We start from the raw sequence: 21143 nt of genomic DNA, 5'->3' as shown, positions 1-21143 counted from the left end.
GGTCCATAAGAGACACTCCTAAGAGTTGCTATCATATGATTGCCATGCTATGTGTCTTAGATCCCATCATCCATTAGAATGCATGTTCACTCTTTGGGTAACCCAAAATATGTCTTTGTGAAACCCTTCTATGACCTAGTATTTCATTGGCAGTTATGATCTATCCTTTGCCGTTGCTTGTGTGTACCCTTATTACGAGGAAAGGCCCTATTCCAGTATCTCCCCCACTTTTTTCTTATAACTTTGGTTAGATTTAGTGCACGTTTACTGATTCTGGACACTGAGGTCCTGATGCCTAGTGCCCCCCAGTGTTTGCGCTCTGTGATGCCTAGTGCCCCCCAGTGTTTGCGCTCTGACCCTTGAAGTATATGTGCATTCTCTAATACCTGATTGGCATATTTAACTTACCAATATGTCCCTAGTATATGGTAATCTGTGTACCCAAAGCTTGAAAGTTAAATCTCACTAGTGGACTGCAGCACTGATTGTGCCATCCTTACAGTGACAGAGTGACCCTAGACCTGCCACTACAGCCTGTCTTTGCAGTTTTAAAACTGCAAATTGAGTGTGGCCACATAAACCTTTAGCTATTCCCAACCCTGCCTTTTTAATACTTATGAGTCACCCCTAAGCTAGGCCCTAAATGCCATAGAGGAGGGTGAATGGTATTTAAAAGGTAGTACATGTATATTTAACTTTTGCATGTTCTGACAGTAAAAAATCTGCAAGGTTGTTTTTACTGTGGCAAGGCTAGCTCTCCAGTAAACAAGCATTTGCAATGAAGTAGTTCTCGCATTAGGAAAGTTTGAGCTATTGTAATTGTAAATGACAAATTTGGTATTTATGTGTTGGTTTTAAAAATAGCGAAATTAATAGCTTTGTCATTTACAATGCCAATAGTTTAAACTTTAGCAAATGTGACACCTATAGCATTTGTAATGCAATATGTCTTGTATTTACGTGACCTAGATGTATTGATATTACAAATAACAATGGCTTTTATTTTTTTTTAATAAACAATACTTAAATAAAAGTTATTGTAATTCATAATGGCAATATCTTAAACTTTTGTAAATAACTTTTGTGAAGATTATGTTCAGTGTATTTTAGTGTGACGAAAATTCAAGAACAGAAGTGAAATATTAACATCTTTTTGTGATATTTGTAATAAAGCTTGAAACATTGAGGGAACATATTTGAACCAGTTGTTGTTGAATGGTTGCACAGATTGATGCTGTGGTGGCGCTGAGTGATGTGGTGGCAACGAGTGATGCTGTGGCGTTCAGTGATGCTGTAGTAGCGCATAGTGATGTTGTGGTGCCCCTGAGTGATGCTGTGGTGGTGCTGAGTGATGCTGTGGTGGTGCTGAGTGATGCTGTGGTGGTGCTGAGTGATGCTGTGGTGGTGCTGAGTGATGCTGTGTTGGGGCGATATAGTGAGGGCGATAGATATATAGTGTGAGGGCGATAGATAGTGTGAGGGCGATAGATAGATAGTGTGAGGGCTATAGATAGTGTGAGGGCTATAGATAGATAGTGTGAGGGCGATAGATAGATTGTGTGAGGGCGATAGATAGATTGTGTGAGGGCGATAGATAGTGTGAGGGCGATAGATAGAGTGAGGGGGTGGAGAGAGAAGGGCTAGGTTTTTAGGCCTCGCGTTATCTCAGCGAGATCTAAAAACCACTGAGGAGGAATCTGAGCCACTAAAGATAAGTCACGGAGAACTGTCCTAGCTCAAAGCAAGAACATGCACGCTGAGGCTCAACAAAAACCATCGTCCTGTGGAGACTACACAACTAATATGGGTCATCCGGTGTCGGGTGGACGCAAGTCCCTGAATGATTTAAAAAGCGCAGATTAGCTGAGAAACAGAACAGTATATGACGCATGAAGGCTGTTGTTAAGATTAAAGCAGGAATGAGGGAATAAGTGTGGTTCGCTGGCATGTGGATGACGTCATATCAGAAAACTTACTGTGTTTGGCTACTGGGTGAGCTAGCCTTACTGATGCACGAAATGACATCCCGTGGGACTGTGTGGGTGCCAGCTTCGGTGCTCTCTCAGACAGGCAGCACTGCCGCCAAGTTCTCAGTTTGCTGATGTGCGACACCTGCAGGTTTTTGCGTGCTTATGTGTGACATTTCTATGCGTTGCGTGTGACCCTTTGAGTGACACTCTTGCAGGCTGAACAAAGCACCAATGTGAGAAAGTACCCTCTCTTTGTACCATAGCGGTCTAGAAATGGAATTACAACAAATAGAACATCCACGATATGTTAAGGCAACATTAATACCCGTTTACCCTGAGAGCCAGGTGGTCTTTGCTAACAAGTGAAGACTAGCTGGGTGTTCCAGTTAGGCAAGAGACTGCCAGCCCACGACTTCTAAAACCCCCTCACACAGTGATACACACTGATGGAGACTGGCTTTGTGTTGTATGATGGAGAATTGTATAGTGATGTTCCCATTCTCAGGAATAACAAATATTGAGAAATGTTTCATTTAAGTAGTTCTATCTGGCGAGCAGTACCAGCCGCAAATAAATGAAAAATACCACGGCCGTCAAACGTCTTTTCTCGGCATAGCTGATGCCTTTGAAGGACTGCCCGTGTTGACATGGGACACCTCACCTGCACTGCACAGAAGTGAAGCTCCAACACCGACAGCCTGGTAGGCTGTGCAGCGCCATATGGGAGGGCTTGTGGGCGCTGTGTGCGGAATAACTACATATGGCCCGTGCTGTGAGCTACCTTCAGCCAGAACTGGGTTTTAAGCAACCAGAATAGCAAACAGCCGTTTTTGAGACTCAGAGGTTTACTTTTTAATGTTGCATAAATTGGTGATGGCAAAAAAAACACAGGCAAGCTGATGAGTTCACCCTTACAGTACAAGGTGAATCCCTATTTGAAGTAAAGGGCATATATTGGAATTGCTCCTCTGTCAGCAATTGGAATGCTTTGTGGACACATATACGAACAGTTTCGTGGGCAGACTGTAATAGAACTGTAAATTATTGCGTTTTAAAACATCGAAAACATACAAGTTTTAATGTAGTCATAGTTTGAGAACATTCTGCTTAAAGTAGTTTACTGCCACATTTAATCATGCGGAGCGCTGACCGAGGGTGACTGGGGCGGGCTACCAGTAGTGCTGTGTTCACCGCAATTAAGGCAGATTATTAAAAGACATACTACCCGGAAGTGGATCGCATGTTTCAGCAGCATCTTGTGCCTTCCTAGAGGGGATGAAAGGGAGAGTGCCCTGGGGCAAGTAATAAACGGCGGAGGGCTAATTAAACACACAAAGCAGACCCAGGGGTTGAGCAACAAAAGGAAGAGAGACTAAACTGCCTATGAACAGCGGCTAACGAAAGAGTATGTATGAATATGTGACTCACATGACCGTTTCGTAAACAATACTTTCATTCTGGTCTAGTCTGGAGGAAAGCAGTGAGCCTCGAACCATCGACTGCCAGCGGACGCCCTTCAGAACGGAGACACCTTGCGTCGTTAAAGCGGTTCAGCGAGTCACTGCGTAATGGTTGACACTGTGTCACGGAGATGGAAAGGGACACGCAGTCAGCGTTTATTAACGTTGCGTGGGGCATTAGTGGCTGAAAGTTGAGAGAGAAAAACACCACAGTAAGCGTAACAGAAAGCGTGTTAGTTTTCAGACGAATACTAAAATACTGAGTCGTCTCAATACAAATTGGGCCAGCCAACACTGGTTTAAAATCGTCTTTTTCTTTTACAAAGTAATGAGCAGACGTTGGTTGCTGCTTGTTGAACAACAGGCACTGACCCAATAAGAGCTGGCTGGGAAAAAAGAATGCAGCAAAGTATCTGAGAGGTGCACAAGTCTCTCAGTTGCCAAAAGGCTGCTTAAATAAGCTCTCGGCATTACGCCGAGGGGGGCGGGGGAGTGGCTTCCTTTGAAGTCTGATGGAGGGGGGGGCGGAGGATGCGGCTTCCTTTGAAGTCTGATGCCGAAGCATGGTGTGGGATGTGGCTGGCGATGTACAAGCGCTTGGCTCACATGACCTGTATGGAATCCGTAGTTTGGGGAGACTTTTCGCAAGCCTTACTATAAATCTCGCCCACCATCCCTACGGGATGGCCTAGGCTCGACCTAAAAAGTGCTGAGTTACATTATAACATCTTATAAAGTGCAACTTCAGTTTTGCAATAGCTAAAACCATGGATCAAGCACTCAAATTAATAATAATTGAAAATACAAACTGTTGGTGAAGTTAGATTTTAAATTCCTATTTTGAAAATTACATTTTTATAAAGCTGGTATTTTCCTGCCTTAATCCTCTGCAGCTCTTTCAGCGATATTCCCCTAACTGTTATCCTGCACCCTGCTGGGAGGTGTCAGTTGATCTCAGGGAAGGGAACAAAATGGCCTTGGCTGGGAGGAGGTGTGACCTCCTCCTGGCAGGATGGCCTGGGGTGGGAAGCTGTGCCCACAAACTGTGCATGCTTTAACAGTGCGTCCCTGTCACAGGCTGATGTAACTCACACCTTGGCCAGCCCCTGCCAATGTCTAACCAAATTGACACCCATGAACTGTTTATTTTTAGGGGAGTTCCTAATTTCTATAGACACACACCACCAGAGTGTGCCCAGAGGCCTGACCAAGGGAAGAAATATTCTGACATCTTGAATTTGGGAAGAGAGATGCAGTGTCGGATTGTTTAGTGCCAAACCCCCAGGAAGTTATATAAGAGTGGGCCGGGTTACCAGTGGGAATTTTACTTGTATTAGTTAGGGAGCCTCCCCCACCCACTAGCAAATGCCAGGCATACATACAGAAGAGTGAACTCCAAGGGCTAGTTAACTAGCATCCTTTTAAGCTCTAGGAACACAAAGGCTGCAAGAAGTTTGCTTCAAAGAAGAGCCCATTTGCCCTGAACTTTGCTGGTGGCCTCTGGGAGATTGAGTCCGAACTCAAGCAAATGGTGCCCAAAAGGTCCTCGACTCTGGACTGGTGCTAGTGTACTTTCTCTCCCTCAAGATTGTGAACATTGGCTCTTAGAAAGGTTTTCTGAACTTTTTTGTAAAAGAACCAGATGATATCACGGTCCCGCCGCTGAACCACTCCCGCTGCCTTCATATTGTTGGTCCCACTCAACTTGCTCGTTTGCCCTGCTGAAAGAAGCTCTACTCCCAGAAAACTTAGTAAATTCCAACGTGGAGGAATTCACCATTTACACCATAACCAACGCTGAGCAGTTGGTGCTCTGTGATTTTTGGCACTAGAAAACTTCAAAATCAAATCCCTGGTTTTCCTGCTGTTCTTTACTGTTTGCTCTGTAAATTGTATGCTATTTAAAAAAACTGAGTGGGATTTTTATATGTTGTGTTGTTGACTTTTTAACTGTTTTGTTACTTTTGATTGTATTTCACTTATTTCTATTGAGTTAAGCCTGGCTGCTCTTTGCCACAGGAATGAGCTGACGTTTAAATTAAAGTAACCTAAATGGACCTAATACAGAATAGTGACAATCTTACTGGGTGAGACCTCACAACCACCCCAACTAATAATCCACATTCTCACAATTTAATTGCTGGCAGGCCCATACATCTGATTGATAAAATGACAGCCATTAATTTGGGTAAAACTAAATATCTGTTAAGACCACCAAGATGCTGCTATATGCGCCAGTGAACACTTCACATGCAAACCTTACAACGTAAGGTATTCGTATGACTGTTTTTCTGGAAGTTTGACAGGGAGGTAGCTGGAGAGGCCTCCTGCATTTAACTATCCTCCTGTCCATCATGCAAGAGTCACAGCTAAATTCCTTTTGCCAACCCGATCACTCTTAATAATTTTTACTATCTTGTATGTAATATATTCCCTTTATTGCTTATTCTCAGATAGTCTCCTTTAGTATTTCACCTGGTTTGCAACATTTATGTGATGTATGCTAAATATTTTTTTTTGGGTACTTGTGCCCAAGTTATTGTGTTAAAATTAACTTGTCCGTTTTCTTGTTTTTAAAATTTTGTTGTGTGTAAGATGTTCAGGTTAATGTCTCCAACCACGATTACTAGAACATAGTGGATTTGTTCCCCTGGTCCTGTTTTTAGGTTCATCTTTAATATTTCCCCCTTGAATCCCTTCAATCCAGGTACTAGCACCACGTCAGGTTCTTGACCTAGAAGATCTGGTGTTTGCTCAGGGCAGTCACTTCATGGCCAACAAGAGATGCCAACTGCCAGACGGCTCCTTTCGGCGACAGCGCAAAGGCTATGAGGAAGTACATGTTCCTGCCCTCAAACCAAAACCCTTTGCTGCTGATGAGGTATGTCATTTCGCACAGCATAACACTGAGCAAAAGGAGCATCTTAACATGAAGCAATGTCTTTTGGTACGATTGCCCCTTGTGTTGGCTCTAATTCCACTACTTTACAGCTGTCGACTGTTGTGAACATTTTCCTGCATGTGAAGGGCTTCAGTGATTGTGGGAGAAGTTATCTAGTCCCTGTTGGTGTTGAAAGCGCTTTGTTTAATTCTTGTGGATTTGATAAACTCCTAGAAGCCTGTTCTCACCTTAGACACATTCACTTAGGATCTGTTTCTTCCAAGGTCAAGTGAGCCTGCTACTGACATTTTTACCTTCTCCTTTTCCCTTTTTCTCTCCTCAGCAAATGGTGCCAGTTGAGAAACTTCCAAAGTATGCCCAGGCTGGCTTTGAAGGCTTCAGAACGCTCAACCGGATCCAGAGTAAGCTTTTTAGGGCAGCCATGGACACCGATGAGAATCTGCTGCTTTGTGCCCCAACGGTAAGACACTCTTCTCAACCAATGCAGCTCTTGCATAAATCGAAAATATTGACCCCTTCTTTCCTTGAAACACTGGCATTTCCTCCAGCCTAAGCAAACTGTTAGTCATCTGACATTCACTCCCCCCACAAAATAGCACCATGTTAATTGATGGGCAAATGGTTCGGTTGTAGGATCTGCACCCCTCTAATTCTCCAGCACCAGTTTCAAACATAACTCCATGTTCGAGGCATATGAGCTGCAGAATGCACACTGTGCATAGATCGCCACTTAGTGTTGGGCCCGATGTTTGCAGTTTGTTGTTGTCCTGAAAAGTTCTTTGGAAGTCACGAGATGGGTGACTCCTCCTTTGAACCACATTGCGCATGGGCATTGGCTCTATCCCCAGATTGTTTTTTTCCGCTATCGGGCTCAGATGTGTTTCCTGCGCTCCCGTTAGGAACCGAATTTCCTTTGGCGCTCAATCCTCACCCAGTTCGACGGTATTGTTTCGATCGCGCTCCACATCAACGCAATTCTTCACCTTCGAAGTCTTCGATACCGGTCGTCGACAAAGGCCTTCGGGCCTACCTGGGCCTTTATTCTGGCTCATGGAAAGGACGCCATTCAAGAAGTGTCCTCCATGTGGGTCGAAGTTTCCCCACACCGACCTACATGAGGTGTGCAACCTTTGCCTCTTACCGGAGCACGAGGCCAAAGACTGTTCCCCTTGTGCCTTCTTCTGCTCCAAGAAGACGATCCGGGACCGACGAGCTCAAAGAACAATGGCCCGCTCGTCAGCTCCGATCCCCGACGACATCTTCGAAGAGTGCGTCGACGTGCCAGAAAACCAGCACGCCGAAGAGAGTACCAGCTCCTCAGACGCCGAAGACTCAGCCCTCGAGGAAGTCACTCCAGCTCAGCGGGTCGTAAGTAAGATCGTCGACCCCACCCCTTCCTCAACACCTTCTAAAAAGGCTTCGGGCACACCCTCACCTTCGGGCCCGGGTGCACACCGAGAGACTGCTTCCCACGCCCGCCTTCGGGCCCGGCAAAGAAGCCCATTAAGCCTTCAGGCAGCTCAGGCTCGAGCCAGCCTCTCCACGGTGCCGATCCTACACCGACACCGACGAAAAAGCCATCTTCGTCAACCACGTCGACCGTTGCTCCAACACCGAAGCACACGGCACCGGCTCATCGGTGCCGAAACCGCATTCGGAGCCAACTAAAAAACCGCCTAAAGCTCCAGATTCACACTCTTCTGAACCGAAAAAACACCCGGCACCGAAGAAACCGGTTCCGGTAAAGGACACTTCAAAAGGGCACACTTCTAAACCGAAATCAGCTACCGACACGGTGCCGAAAAAACCTACGGAGCCGAAAACCTCGAAACCGAAGGATCTGCCCTGTTCAGAGGAACTTTTCACACCTGATCCTAACCAAAAAACTCTTGTCAAGGATCCAAAGACTGGTCAATTGACTCTCAGTTCCAAAAAGAGACCATTTGATGTGCCAGCACCTCCTCCTCCTCCAAAGAAGAGAGACATTGTAACCTCTCCATTAAGGGTGCCTTCTCCTCCACCTTCCCATACTGACACCACCTCATCATTCGCCTACACCATCCCCTGATCCACAAGATGATGTAGACACAGACTCTGATGACACAGATGGAGGTGTACATGACCCAGCAGGGACCAATAGTCCCCCTCAGTCACTTAATCCATGAGATGATTACAACACCCCTGATGTGCCCTATGTCCCACAAGACGACATATACCCTTCTAGATGACATATACCCTTCTAGACCATCCCCACCAGAGGACACTATAAGTTTTAACCTACTAGTCCAAAGAGCTGCCCAATATCATGGGGTGGACTTGTACACGGATGCGGTGGAGGAAGATTTCCTACTAGACACTTTTGATAACACACATAGGTCTACTGCCATTTTACCAATGCTTAAGGGTGTAATCAAACATGCAACATAGGTTTTTAAAGACCCCGTCAGGGCTAGGGTCCTCGAATTGAGAAAAAATATAAAGCTGCCCCTACAGATCCAGTCTATATTAAAGGTCCAGCACCATTAGACTCTTTAGTAGTGTCTAATGTACGTAAACGTGCTGATTCTCAGACATCAGGTGAGGCCTCACCACCAGACAAGGAATCCAAGCTACTTGACGCCTCAGGCAAAAGAACAGCGTCTCAAGCAGCTAATATCTGGCGCATCTCCAACACCCAAGCGTTCCTGGCCAGATGTGACCGAGCTCATAATGATTAACTAGAGTCCATAATGCAGCAAGTACCTGACAAATACAAAAATAGGGCCAATGAACTGATACAGGAAGGTAAAAATATTACCAACACTTCCATTCGCTGTGCCCTAGATGCGGCATATACCGCCTCAAGAGCAATTAATACCAGCACCCTCCTACGTAGACATGCTTGGCTACGTATCTCAGGTTTTAAACCTGAGGTACAAAACTCTATTCTTAATCAGCCATTTGATGAGACACATTCATTCGGCCCAAATGTTGACGTCTCTTTAGAAAAGATGAAAAAAAACACCAATACAGCAAAATCTATGGGAGCCTTGCAACAGCAAGCTCCCAGACGTTCTTTTCCTCGCTCATCATACAGAGGCAACACTAGAGGCTACTCCTCCGAAAGTCCCTCCACCTCTTACAAAACCCCTAGCCAATCCACATTCACTAGGGTGCTACCAAAGAGGGGGTTACCGGGGTAACAACAACAAAGGCAGAGGCAAAAACCAACAACTCCTGCTCTGCCTCTACCCCTACCCAATGACTTTCCTCCCCTTCCCCCCAACATTCAACTCCTGTGGGGGTAAGACTGCAACAATTCCTTCCTGCCTGGACCAACATCACATCAGACAGAAGGGTGCGACAAATTATTCAATCAGGTTACTGTCTAGAACTAACATCTACCCCCCAAACATACCACCCAAATAGCGTCCAATGTCACAAGAACAACTAGCACTGTTAAAGCAAGAAGTAGAATCCCTGATACAAAAAATTGCAATAGAACCAGTTCCTCTGCACCAACAAAACAAAGGGGTTTACTCTCTATATTTTCTGATTCCAAAATAAGGACGGCTCTCTAAGGCCTATTCTAGACCTCAGACCGCTAAACATATACATACAGTCAGACCATTTCCACATGGTCACACTGCAACAAGTCCTTCCGCTTCTGTTGCAAAACGACTTCCTTGCTACTTTAATTTCAAATTAGTTTTATTGAATTCAGAAGCAAAAGCAGGTATTACATTGCATTGAAGAGACCACATGCATAAAAAGCCAGTGGGACAGACAAGCATGTCTTCCCTGAGAGTTGGGTTGCAGGTGATGTACATACGGCCAATCATAAGTTCCATGCAAAAGTCATAAGTAATAGGTTGATTCCATAGGCAGAATTTCAGAAACGAAAACCAAGACCCCTCCCCCACCCTCTTCCCACCGCAACCAGTGTCCCTTGCCAGGGAGATAATTGCTAAGATGGACCCACAGTGAAGAAGAACGCCGCTCCCTATGAGATCACTGGGGGTCACTTGTGGTGGCAGTGAGGCCAATAACCTGAGATATCTAGGGCATGTGACTTCATTAAATTCGGAGGAAAGGAGGGATAGCAAGGGCAGCCAGACCTTCCGAAATGTGGTGTCAGTCTGTGTGAGGGAGGCGTGAATTCGCTCCATTCCTAAGGTAAACCAGAGTTTATGCAGCCAACCTGTGTGTGTGGGCCTGGTAGTTGAACCCCAAAGCGACAGAATGTTTTGCGACGCGGTTTGTATGGCGATCCCCATCTGACGGCCTCGGATGGATTTTAAGGGGAAAGTGAGCGCATTGGGAAGGCCTAGGATGGCATATGCCGGAAATCTCGGAATTTCAATGTCATATGTGGCGTCAACATCATCTAAAACTGTGGTCCAGTAGTCTTGCACCTCGCGGCAGTCCCAGAGAAGGTGAGTTAAAGTGCCCCGTTCCCCACATCCTCTCCAACAGAGTGCGCTACGAGTCGGGTTCCCTTTGTTAAGCCGCACCGGGGTAAGGTGCCAATAGAGGGATAACTTCACTGCTGCCTCCCTGCCCGCGGTGTTGCGTGTTGTGTGTGAGGCTCTGTAATAGATGGAGTTCCATTCCCTATTCGTCAGGGTCCTCCCAAGTTCCGCGTCCCATCGCTTTTGTCCAGCTGCACGGCCCAGCGGGATAGGGGGGGTTAGCATTTTATAGCGGTCCGAGATAAGGTGCCTGTCCGAGTCTTTTGTTACCAAGCACTTCTCGAACTCTGTCATGCGTCTGCGAACCAGGGGGGCGTAGTCTGGGTGTATGAGCCAGTGCCGTATCAGAAAGTATTGGAAGAGGTGAGGGGAAACAACACCATAACCCTGTTCTATGTCAGAGAGGGGGATAAAACCCTGCAAGTCAAAGAGATGGCCAGCGGAGCGGCAGCTTGTGCAGCGCCATTGCAGGAAGGTGCAAGGGTCAGTGCCGGCCGGGAACTCCGGGTTGTCTAAGATGGTAGTGAGCAGGGACGGAAAGGTCGTCAGCCCTCTTCAAACGGTGACCGCATCCCAGATGCGCATGATAGTGCGAGTGATGGGCGACCTCAAGAGGTATCGCGGTCTGTGCTGTCGAAGGAGGAAAGGGACCCCCCAAAGGGACATTCGAGCCATTGCTCTATCCTGAAATAACCACCGTTTTTCAGATTCCGGCCTATACCACTCCACCAGGTAGCGAAGTTGAGAAGGCTGGAAGTACTGCAGCAGTTTGGGAACCCCAAGGCCTCCATCGTCCTTGCTCCGATACGCCAACTGCTTAAGTAAGCGAGGTCTCTTCCACCCCCCCCCCCCAGATGAAATGGTGAAGAGCACCCTGTTGGGCTGTGATGGTGCCAGCTGGGGGCATCACTGGGATAGTCTGGAAAACGTACAGAATCTTTGGCAGGGTCGACATCTTTACTGCCGCGACTCGTCCCAGAAGGGAGAGGGGTTGCCTAGACCAACGTGTAAAGTCTGCACGAACCTGAGAGGTAAGAGCCGTGTAGTTGAGGGCGACCGTCGAGTCCGTAGAGGAGGTGAGGAGAATACCCAGGTATGGGAGTCGTGCGACCACTTGTAATCCTCAGGTATCCGCCGGCGCATAGGGTTGTGCATGGGCATTCCTACCTAGAGGCAGTATCAGGGATTTCCCCTTATTGATCTTGAAACTGGATATGGTGCCAAAGGAATCTAATTCACGTAGAAAGGCGGGATGGAGCTGTCGGGACGGTCAATGGCAGATATGATGTCGTCGGCATAGAGACCAATGGCATGAGGTTCACAGCCAAAGGTGATGCCGTGGATGTCGGGATTGTCGCAGATCTTTTGCACAAGAGGCTCCACGTATAGAGCAAATAGAAGGGGCGAGAGGGGGCCCTCCTGCCTCGTGCCGCGCTGGATCTCGAAGGGATGGGAGCGGAGGACACCCAGACGGACCCGAGCCTGGGGTTGATGATAACAGCTCGCGACCCAGGACTGGAAACGGTCCCTCAGGTTAAAGCGCTCCAGGACTCGATGTAGGTAGGTCCAGTCGACCCGGTCAAATACTTCTTCAGCATCAATGGCCAGCAAGGCCGAATCCAAGTCCTGAAAATGGGCCTTGTCGATTAAATGAAGTACCCTTTTGGTATTGTCGCTGCATTGGCGGTTCGGGACAAAACCTGATTGATCAGGCTCCAGGATTCCAGGCAGGCAGGGGCCGAGGCGTGCGGCTAATATGCCTGTGAAAAGCTTCAGGTCCACATTCAGGAGGGAAATCGGGCGGAACGCTGAGCATTGCTTAGGTTCCTTGCCCGGTTTAGGGAGCACTACTATCTCTGCTGCCAACATGTCTGGGGTGATAGAGCCCGGGCCGTCGAAAGAATTGAAAAGCCGAGTGAGGATGGGTGCCAACAGTTGGCTGAAGGTTTTATAAAAACCGTCCGAGAATCCGTCAGGCCCCGGGGATTTGAGGGGGCTAAGGCGAGATATCGCTGCCAACACCTCGTCTAAACAGATGGGGCCTTCCAGTGCAGCCCCACTGGCCACTGACAATGCGGTGATCCTTGCACCTTCCAAGTACGAGTCAACCTCCCTGCTCGGGACTGTGTCTGCTCGGTACAAGGAGGCATAGAAAACACGAAAGGCTTTGGCGACCTGGGCCTCCCCCTATATGTCAGCGCCTGTCCCATCTTTGAGTGTAGTGATTTTAGAGCATTGGGATTTAGCTCGCAGCGCGCTAGCCAGTAAGCGGCCAGTCTTGTTCCTTCCCACATAATAAGCATGGCGGAGGCGAAGAGCAGCAAATTCCGCCCGGTCGGTGTCTAGGCTAGCTAAGAGGGCTCTGGCCATTTTCAATTGTCTCCACACCCGCGGGGCCCCAGTGCGACTGTGAATTCTCTCAAGCTCGGACACCCGGGCAGTGAGGTCTTCTCTTTTAACCTTTCGGGCCTTAGCCTCGGCTGCTGCAATCGCGATAAGTTCACCCCGTGTCACGGATTTCAGGGCTCCCCATAGAGCGGAGGTCGGCGTCTTGGGTAGGTCGTTAATAGCCAGGTAGTCAGTGATGCATTTATGAAGCTGCTTCACCACTTCCGGTCTCTGTAGACGTGTTTCGCACAATCTCCAAGAGCCAGAGGGGCGTTGAAGCTGGGGGATCGCGAGCGATAGCTCGACCGCGTTATGATCGGAAAGGGCCGCCGGCACTATGCTAACATCCCTGAGGTTCGCGAGGCGATCAGAGTAGCCCAAATCGCTGTCAAGTCTGGCGTAAGTACGGTGAACGTGGGAGTAAAAGGTAAAATGTGCCACCCCAGGGTTCTTGGCCCTCCAGAGGTCCACGAGACCCCTCTCCGACAGCCACTCCCTGCCCGATGTGGTAATAGCGCCCGTGTCCCCATAGCGGTGTCCGGATCTGTTCATGTTAGTGTCCATTACTAGATTGAGGTCCCGCCCCTAAGAGCAAAGTAGAAGGAGGAGACTGAAGCGAGTCTGATATGGCGCTTTTGAGGAAAGTCTCCTGTCCAGTGTTCGGGGCATAAAGTGTACCGATAGTCAGTCATTGGTCAACTATGGTGAAGGTGTAAGCTAAGAGCCTGCCTCTGGACTCCCCTACCTTGTCCCCCACCTTCCCTTGAAAGCGCTTCGACACGAAAATAGCTACCCCCGCCCTCTTCGTTGGGAGAGAGAAATAAATTGTTGGGGAAAGGCGCGGTAGCGCATCCTATTCCAGTCTTTCGTGAGAAGGTGAGTCTCTTGTAATAGACAGATCTCAGCCCCGGAGTTTTCCAAGTAGGAGATTACCGTCCTCCGTTTGATAGGATTGTTCAAGCCCTTCACATCAAGTGTCAGTATCTTTAAAGTGGGGTTAGTCATAGCGAATCACAGGGGAAGAATGTCGCGCAAGAAAGCAGTGTCGCCTCACAAGAAGAGGAGCGAACAGTTCAGCTTGTTTGAATCTCCTGGCACACTGGTTCCCTCCCACAACCCCTCCCTCATCACCCCCCCAACCTTCCCCCCGTAACCCCCAACCGCCTCCGTCCTTCCCCCAAAACCCCCACTCCCCTGCTCCCTCCCTCTCTCCCTCCCTCTCTGCCCCCCTGAACTCCCAACTACCCCCTACCCCCCACCACCCCATCCCCAACTCCCCAACTGTGTGAAGACAAAGTCCCAGTCCTGTCAATCCAGCACAGGGCTGTGGTGAAAGGTATCTAGTAGGGTGAAGTCCAGTGACGACCTTCATGGCTCCCCACCCCACACCCCCCCACCCTGCTGAGAAAACATGCTAAGACGGCCCCCCCCCTCCCCCCCACCCCCCCCCGGCAAGAGGAGTCAATCAGAGGGCAGAGTGTCCTTAGCCACCTCCAAGATGGCATTGGCCCTTTCTTGGGAAATGATGTGGGCCTCGGTTTGAAGCGCAGGTCAGGAGAGCGTCTACGGCCCACCGTCTGCCAGCCTCCTCTGGATGGGCCTTGAGAAGACTTCAGGGGCGACGTGTCTTCCGTCAGGTCTATGCCCAACAAGGCACAAGTGTCTTTGAGGGATCGCATCTGATGTAAGGTGCCGTTCCACCTGAATATCAGGCGGAACGGGTGACCCTAGGAGTAAGGAATCTCTTGTTTCCGCAGAAAGTCCGTGGCTACCTGGAATGCTTTTCGCTTCTTGAGAGTGATAGCCGATAGATCTTGATATAAAGCGATGGGGTGTCAGCGGAAGTCGAGGGGTTGATTTTTCTGGGCCTCTCGGAGGATCCTTTCCTTATGCAGGAAGTTGGGAAGGAACGCCAGAATGTCCGGTGGCGTGGCAGGCGAGCGTCTGGGAAGCCTCACTCTATGAGCTCTGTCTATTCTGATGTCAAAATCGGAGGGTTCCCCTAGAATTTCCCGGAAGAGATCTTGCAGGTAGGCTGTGATGTCTGCCCCCTCCGTTTTCTGAGGGGCCCCCCAGACCAGTATGTTGTTGCGACTGGACCGGTTTTCCAGGTCTTCAGCATGGGCCTGAAGGTCTAGCTGTTGATCTTTGAGCCTAAGTACCTCCTGTTGAAGTTGCTCGACCTCTTCACTTCTAGTGGTATCGGCGGCTTCAATGGCGACCACGCGCTCTTCGAGGCCCTCTACTTCCCTCCTGAGTTCTCTCACTTCCCCGGCAACGTCCTGTTTCAGGGATTTGAAGTCATGGCGGAGAGAATTAAACAAAGACTCCAGGAAGGATTTAGTGATAGGTACTTGATCGTCAGAGGGCATCGGCTGGGACTTGGCCTCCCCTTTTCGATCCGTGTTTGAGTTTTCGCTAGCTTTTCCGGGAGCGTGCGGTCCCCCTTCTTCCTGAGACCCGCCATCTAATCTCTTACGCTCGGCCCGTGTCTGAGTGTGAAATCCGGGGGCGGTGAGAATTATGGCGTGTAGGTGCAGGCCAAGGCGTGGTCGTGGCGGCGTCGCAATAGGTCACAGTGTCCCTCTATATGGCGGGTCCGGTGCTGTTAGCCCCCGGGACAGGTGGCAGACGACCCCGGCGTGGGGCCACCGGCTCAGGGGCTGTGGAGAGACCGCTATGGAGGTTTGGCTGCAATCAGACATGCTGGCAAGAGGCAGGTGAATCGTGCGGCAGTGCAGGTGTGATCCCTTAGACTTCAGAGCTGGATACCTCGTAAGGGGCCCGGCGGGCACCTCTGGATGAGCCCCTGCTGTGCATCGGGCAGAGACCTCGATATGGCGCCCATCGGCTTCCCAACGTGACTCACTTCATGGGAGATTGGTGCGTGTGTGCTAAGGTCCCCCTGGCTCCTGGCCCTCCACAGCCTCGCTCAGCCGCTGTATCTGCAGGTGTGGGGCGACCTCAGACCGCCACTGGTATTGCCGCACAGGGGGAACGTAGTGTGCAGGCACGACTGGGCCAAACGCCGGGAGCTCGATTATGCCCCCCGAGCCTCTCACTAATCCCGACACTTAGGCAGGCTCCTCACCTTGCAGGGAGCCTCCGTGATCGTCGAGCAGCCGGCGCTGCTGGGAGCCTGCAGCGGGGCCTCTCCTGGTGACGTGCTGTGGCTGGGGGCGGACTCCGCAGCGTCCGACTAGGCCCAGACCAGGGCCTCCAGTAGCGTATCTCCCGTCCTGGTCCAGCACACGCCGTCCGGAGCGTCGTGGTGATGAGCGCTCACACTCAGCAGTACCCACTCCCCTCCCGAACTGGAGAGCGGCGGGCTGGGGAAGCGATCGCAGGCCCGCAGCAGGCCCAGCAGGCAGGCGTCCGGTGATCAGAGCGGCGCAGTCAGAGGGCAGGTAGAGCCCCCATTACAGGCCGCCGCGAGCCCATTCGCGCTCCGCCTCTCAGAGGGACCCAGGGACGTGTAGAGTAGGTCACAGGTGAGCCGGAGCAAAGCAGGGCGCCCACCAGTCTCAGGGGTGCCGGGGAGGGATCTAAGGGCGATGAAAAGGGGCTTTAATGGGGGTTGAGACGAGGAGCCACCTAAACCTCCGTCCACTCAGGCTGCCATCTTGGCCACGCACCCCCTTCCTTGTTAATTTAGATTTCAAGGACGCATACTTCTACATACTTATTCACAAGGCTCACAGGAAGTATCTCAGATTTGTAATAGACTGACAGCACTATCAATTCAAAGTACTCTCATTCGGAGTCACAACAGCACCAAGAGTATTCACCAAGTGCTTAGCAGTGATGGCAGCGCATTTACGAAGACAACACATCCATGTCTTCCCGTACCTCGACGACTGGCTCATAAAATCCAGCTCATACAACCAATGCGTGGAACACACTCATGCCACAATACATCTGCTTCACGACTTGGGGTTCACAATAAATCACGACAAGTCCCATCTACAACCATCCAAACTACAACAGTACCTCGGTGCCACAATAAACACCTCAAAAGCGCTTGCCTATCCCACTCCAGCAAGGATAGCCAGCAAACAAACTCTTCTAACAAGGTTTCAGCTACAACACTCCCTTCCAGCAAGAGTGTTCATGCAACTCATAGGGATGATGGCCTCTTGCATTTTCACTGTGCCCCATGCAAGACTTCAAATGCGCCCGCTACAAGAATGCTTATCATGTCAGTGGAACCAGGCTCAAGGTCAAAACGACAGACCTAGTGTTGGTAGACGGTCAGACTCATCGCTCTCTGCAGTGGTGGAACACCAAAAACCTTTCCAAGGGACGACCGTTCCTAGAGCCAATTCCTCAGATAATCTTGACTGCTGACGCATCGCTCTCCGGCTGGGGAGTCCACCTACTGCAACACACCATGCAAGGCAGGTGGACACCACAACAAAAGTTACTCCACATCAATCATCTGGAGTTACTAGCAATATTCCTGGCACTAAAAGCTATCCAAAAGCAGGTATCAAAACAAAGCTGTGTTAGTCCGCACAGACAACATGACAGCCATGTATTACATACAGAAGCAGGGAGGCACACACTCCCTGCAACTATCTCAACTAGCACAGGACATATGGCCGTGGGCTATACCTCAAAACATATTCCTTCTAGCCCAGCATGTTCCAGGAGTACAAAATACCATAGCGGATCTGTTAAGTCGACAAACACGACAGACCCACGAGTGGGAACTTCATATGCAAGTTCTTCAGCCATTCTTTCAGATGTGGGGACAACCTCAGATAGACCTATTTGCCACCCACGAAAACGCCAAATGCCCAAGCTTCGCTGCCAGATATCCACACCCACTGTCCAAGGGCAATGCGATATGGATGAACTGGTCAAACAGATTTACGTACGCTTTTCCACCTCTACCACTCATGCCACTAGTAGTACGCAAACTACAATAGCATTCTTTGACCCTCATCCTAGTTGCTCCAACGTGGGCCAGACAGTGGTGGTACACCACACTGCTACAACTGTTGGTAGTACCGCACCAAAAATTACACCTGTCTCCACACCTCTTAACGCAGAACAGTGGAGAGATCAGACACCTGGACCCAGCTCAGCTCAACCTTGCGATCTGGCTCCTGAAATCCTAGAATTTGGATATTTGAACCTTCCTCCAGACTGCATGAATGTCATAAAAGAAGCTAGACGTCCAACCACCAGGGCATGTAATGCAGCCAAGTGGAAACGATTTGTAATATATTGTCACAACAACAATATCAATCCTCTAGAAATGTCTATTCAACGCATCATAGGATACTTACTGCATCTCCAAAGATGCAACTTAGCCTATACGTCTATTAGACTACATCTTGCTGCAATAGTAGCATATCTGCAAAAAAGACAACATTTATCTCTATTCAGAGTGCCTGCCATTAAAGCCTTTATGGAAGGCCTTAAAAGAATAATTCCTCCCAGAGTACCACCTTCACCTGTGTGGAATTTAAACATTGTTCTCACACGGTTAATGGGGCCTCCCTTCGAACCCTTACACAAATGTGAACTACAGTTTTTAACATGGAAAGTTGCGTTCCTAGTAGCTATTATCTCTCTGCGGAGAGTTAATGAACTACAAGCACCAACCATTCAAGAACCCTTTTTGCAAATGCATCACAATAAGGTAGTTCTGCGTACCAATCCAAAATTCTTACCCAAAGTCATTTCTCCCTTCCATCTCAATCAATTTGTGGAACTGCCAGTTTTCTTCTCGCAACCACAGACAGTACCAGAAAGAGCTCTTCACACATTAGATGTCAAAAGAGCATTGCTATACTACATAGAGAGGACACAACCCTTTCGTAAGACAAAACGTTTTGTGTCTTTCTCACCACCACACAAAGGTAATCCCATTTCAAAATCTGGGATATCTAGACGGATTGTCAAATGCATATAGATTTGTTACCACAAAGCTAAGCGTATGTTATCTGTTCCTCCTAAAACCCACTCTACAAGAAAAATAGGGGCTTCAATGGCATTTTTAGGGAACATTTCCCCTAGATGACATCTGCAGAGCAGCTACATGGTCAACACCGCACACATTCACAAAACACTATTGTGTAGATGTGCAAACCAAGCAACAAGCTAATGTGGGCCAGGCTGTTTTCAAAACATGATTCCAAACTACTGCAACAGATAGGGGTGGTCGCCGCTAGGGATGGGTACCTCTATACAATCTATGCACAGTGTGCAATCTGCAGCTCATATGCCTCGAACGGAAAATGCTACTTACCAGTATGCATCTGTTCTTGGCATGTAGAGCTGCAGAATTGCAAACGCCCACCCGCCTCCCCATGTCTGTTCCAGTATTATCTTAATTAGATGCAAATTACATGGGCATCCTTCCTTTTCTTTCAAAGCTCCATCATTTCCCTAATGGCGAAAAACAATCTGGGGATGGAGCCGATACCCATGCGCAATGTGGTCCAAAGGAGGAGTCCCCTATCTCGTGACTTCCAAAGAACTTTTCAGGACAACAACAAACTGCAAACATCCGGGTCCAACACTAGGTGGCGATCTATGCACAGTGTGCAACTCTGTAGCTCTACATGCCAAGAACAGATGCATACTGGTAAGTAGCAATTTCCTTACAAGCTCAGCAACCTTCAACTTACCATTTCATTTTAAAGACCTACACTTGTTCAAGCCACCATGCCAACTTCAGCTAGTTCACTACCATCAACCATGGTACAGTCTATTACTTCAGCAGCACCTTGGACTATACTCTGAGTTAAACAGAAGACCCCCTAGAGCACTAGGTTTACCTCCTTTGCTGTATGTTGAGCACCAGCATCCCTTTCTCAGATATCTCCTGCACCTCAGGACTCTCTTTTAGTGTAATACTCACACCACTTTCAAGACATCCGTAGAGGAAGTAACTTGCCATACTTTGTAAATGTACTAGCTCCTCAGTCTACATTGTTGCAGAATACCTCTTGATTACTACAGATGATAATTATGAAAATGAAGATTGCTTTACATTGTCTAGCGCCTTCTAAGTCAAATTAGGCATGCTCTTGTGTTGCAGGGTGCTGGAAAGACCAATGTGGCCTTAATGTGTATGCTGCGTGAGATTGGGAAGCATATAAACGTGGATGGAACCATCAACGTGGATGACTTCAAAATAATCTACATCGCTCCCATGAGGTCTCTGGTGCAGGAAATGGTTGGCAGCTTTGGGAAGGTGAGATGCTTACACCTGCTCCAAACATCCCTACAAAATGAAGCTCCCCAGAATCACCAGAAGTCAGTTGGTGCACAGTCCCATTATCATAAACTCTGTTGTGATGTTGGCCTGACACTGGGTGACTTTTTTCCAAATCCTTACTAGGCACATTCACACACAACTCTGTATTTCCTGTGTCTGATATTTAAAACGCTCAGATCTAGGCTGAACTTCTGACCTGACACTGCCTGAATCATATCTTACCTCTAGCTGTGTCTGTGCCAAAAGTAGTAATCCCTAATGCATTCATTGAGTAATGTATTAATGTGCTACTACTCCCTGCTTGACAAATTTCGGCCTATTAATATCTCTTTAACCTAGTTTTACTTTTTTTTTTAACTGTTGTTTAAATAGTCAATGATCTGTGTAACTGCTAGAGAAATAACCTTTAGTTTACTCACAAATTTCTATCTACAGTAATATACTTAACATTCTCATCTGTGATTTTCTGTGAGAGCAGGCTGTATCTGCTGAGCATATGGATTGAAGCATTTACAGAAAGATTTAAGCTTCTGGTGGTTTTTGGAATAATAAGACCATACATTGTGTGATCACGTAGATCCTTGTGTAGTGTAAGCAATTTCGGGTATAGTTGACATTCATGACTGAAGTAGGAAGCTTGCTCTGTATATGGTATACTACTAAGTAGTTATCCCATGCACAGATTTAAGTGATTCAGCCAGAAGTGTACAGGGCTCAATGTAAACCCAAAGAGCTCTT

At 48.4% G+C, this 21143-nt stretch overlaps 1 protein-coding gene across 1 annotated transcript in view; it reads left to right on the top strand.

Moving 5' to 3' along the window:
* Nucleotides 1–21143, top strand: part of SNRNP200 (small nuclear ribonucleoprotein U5 subunit 200) — a 442987-nt gene that overhangs the window by 44464 nt on the left and 377380 nt on the right. Inside the window, exons 11-13 of the mRNA XM_086943332.1 lie at nucleotides 6138–6311; nucleotides 6655–6792; nucleotides 20226–20381. Coding sequence (XP_086799458.1) covers nucleotides 6138–6311; nucleotides 6655–6792; nucleotides 20226–20381 — 468 coding nt within the window. The remainder of the gene's footprint in view (nucleotides 1–6137; nucleotides 6312–6654; nucleotides 6793–20225; nucleotides 20382–21143) is intronic.

This window comes from Lissotriton vulgaris, chromosome 11 (genome assembly GCF_964263255.1).
Source record: "Lissotriton vulgaris chromosome 11, aLisVul1.2, whole genome shotgun sequence".
Classification (NCBI taxonomy): Eukaryota; Metazoa; Chordata; class Amphibia; order Caudata; family Salamandridae; genus Lissotriton; species Lissotriton vulgaris.
This window is presented reverse-complemented; position numbering and strand designations above follow the sequence as displayed.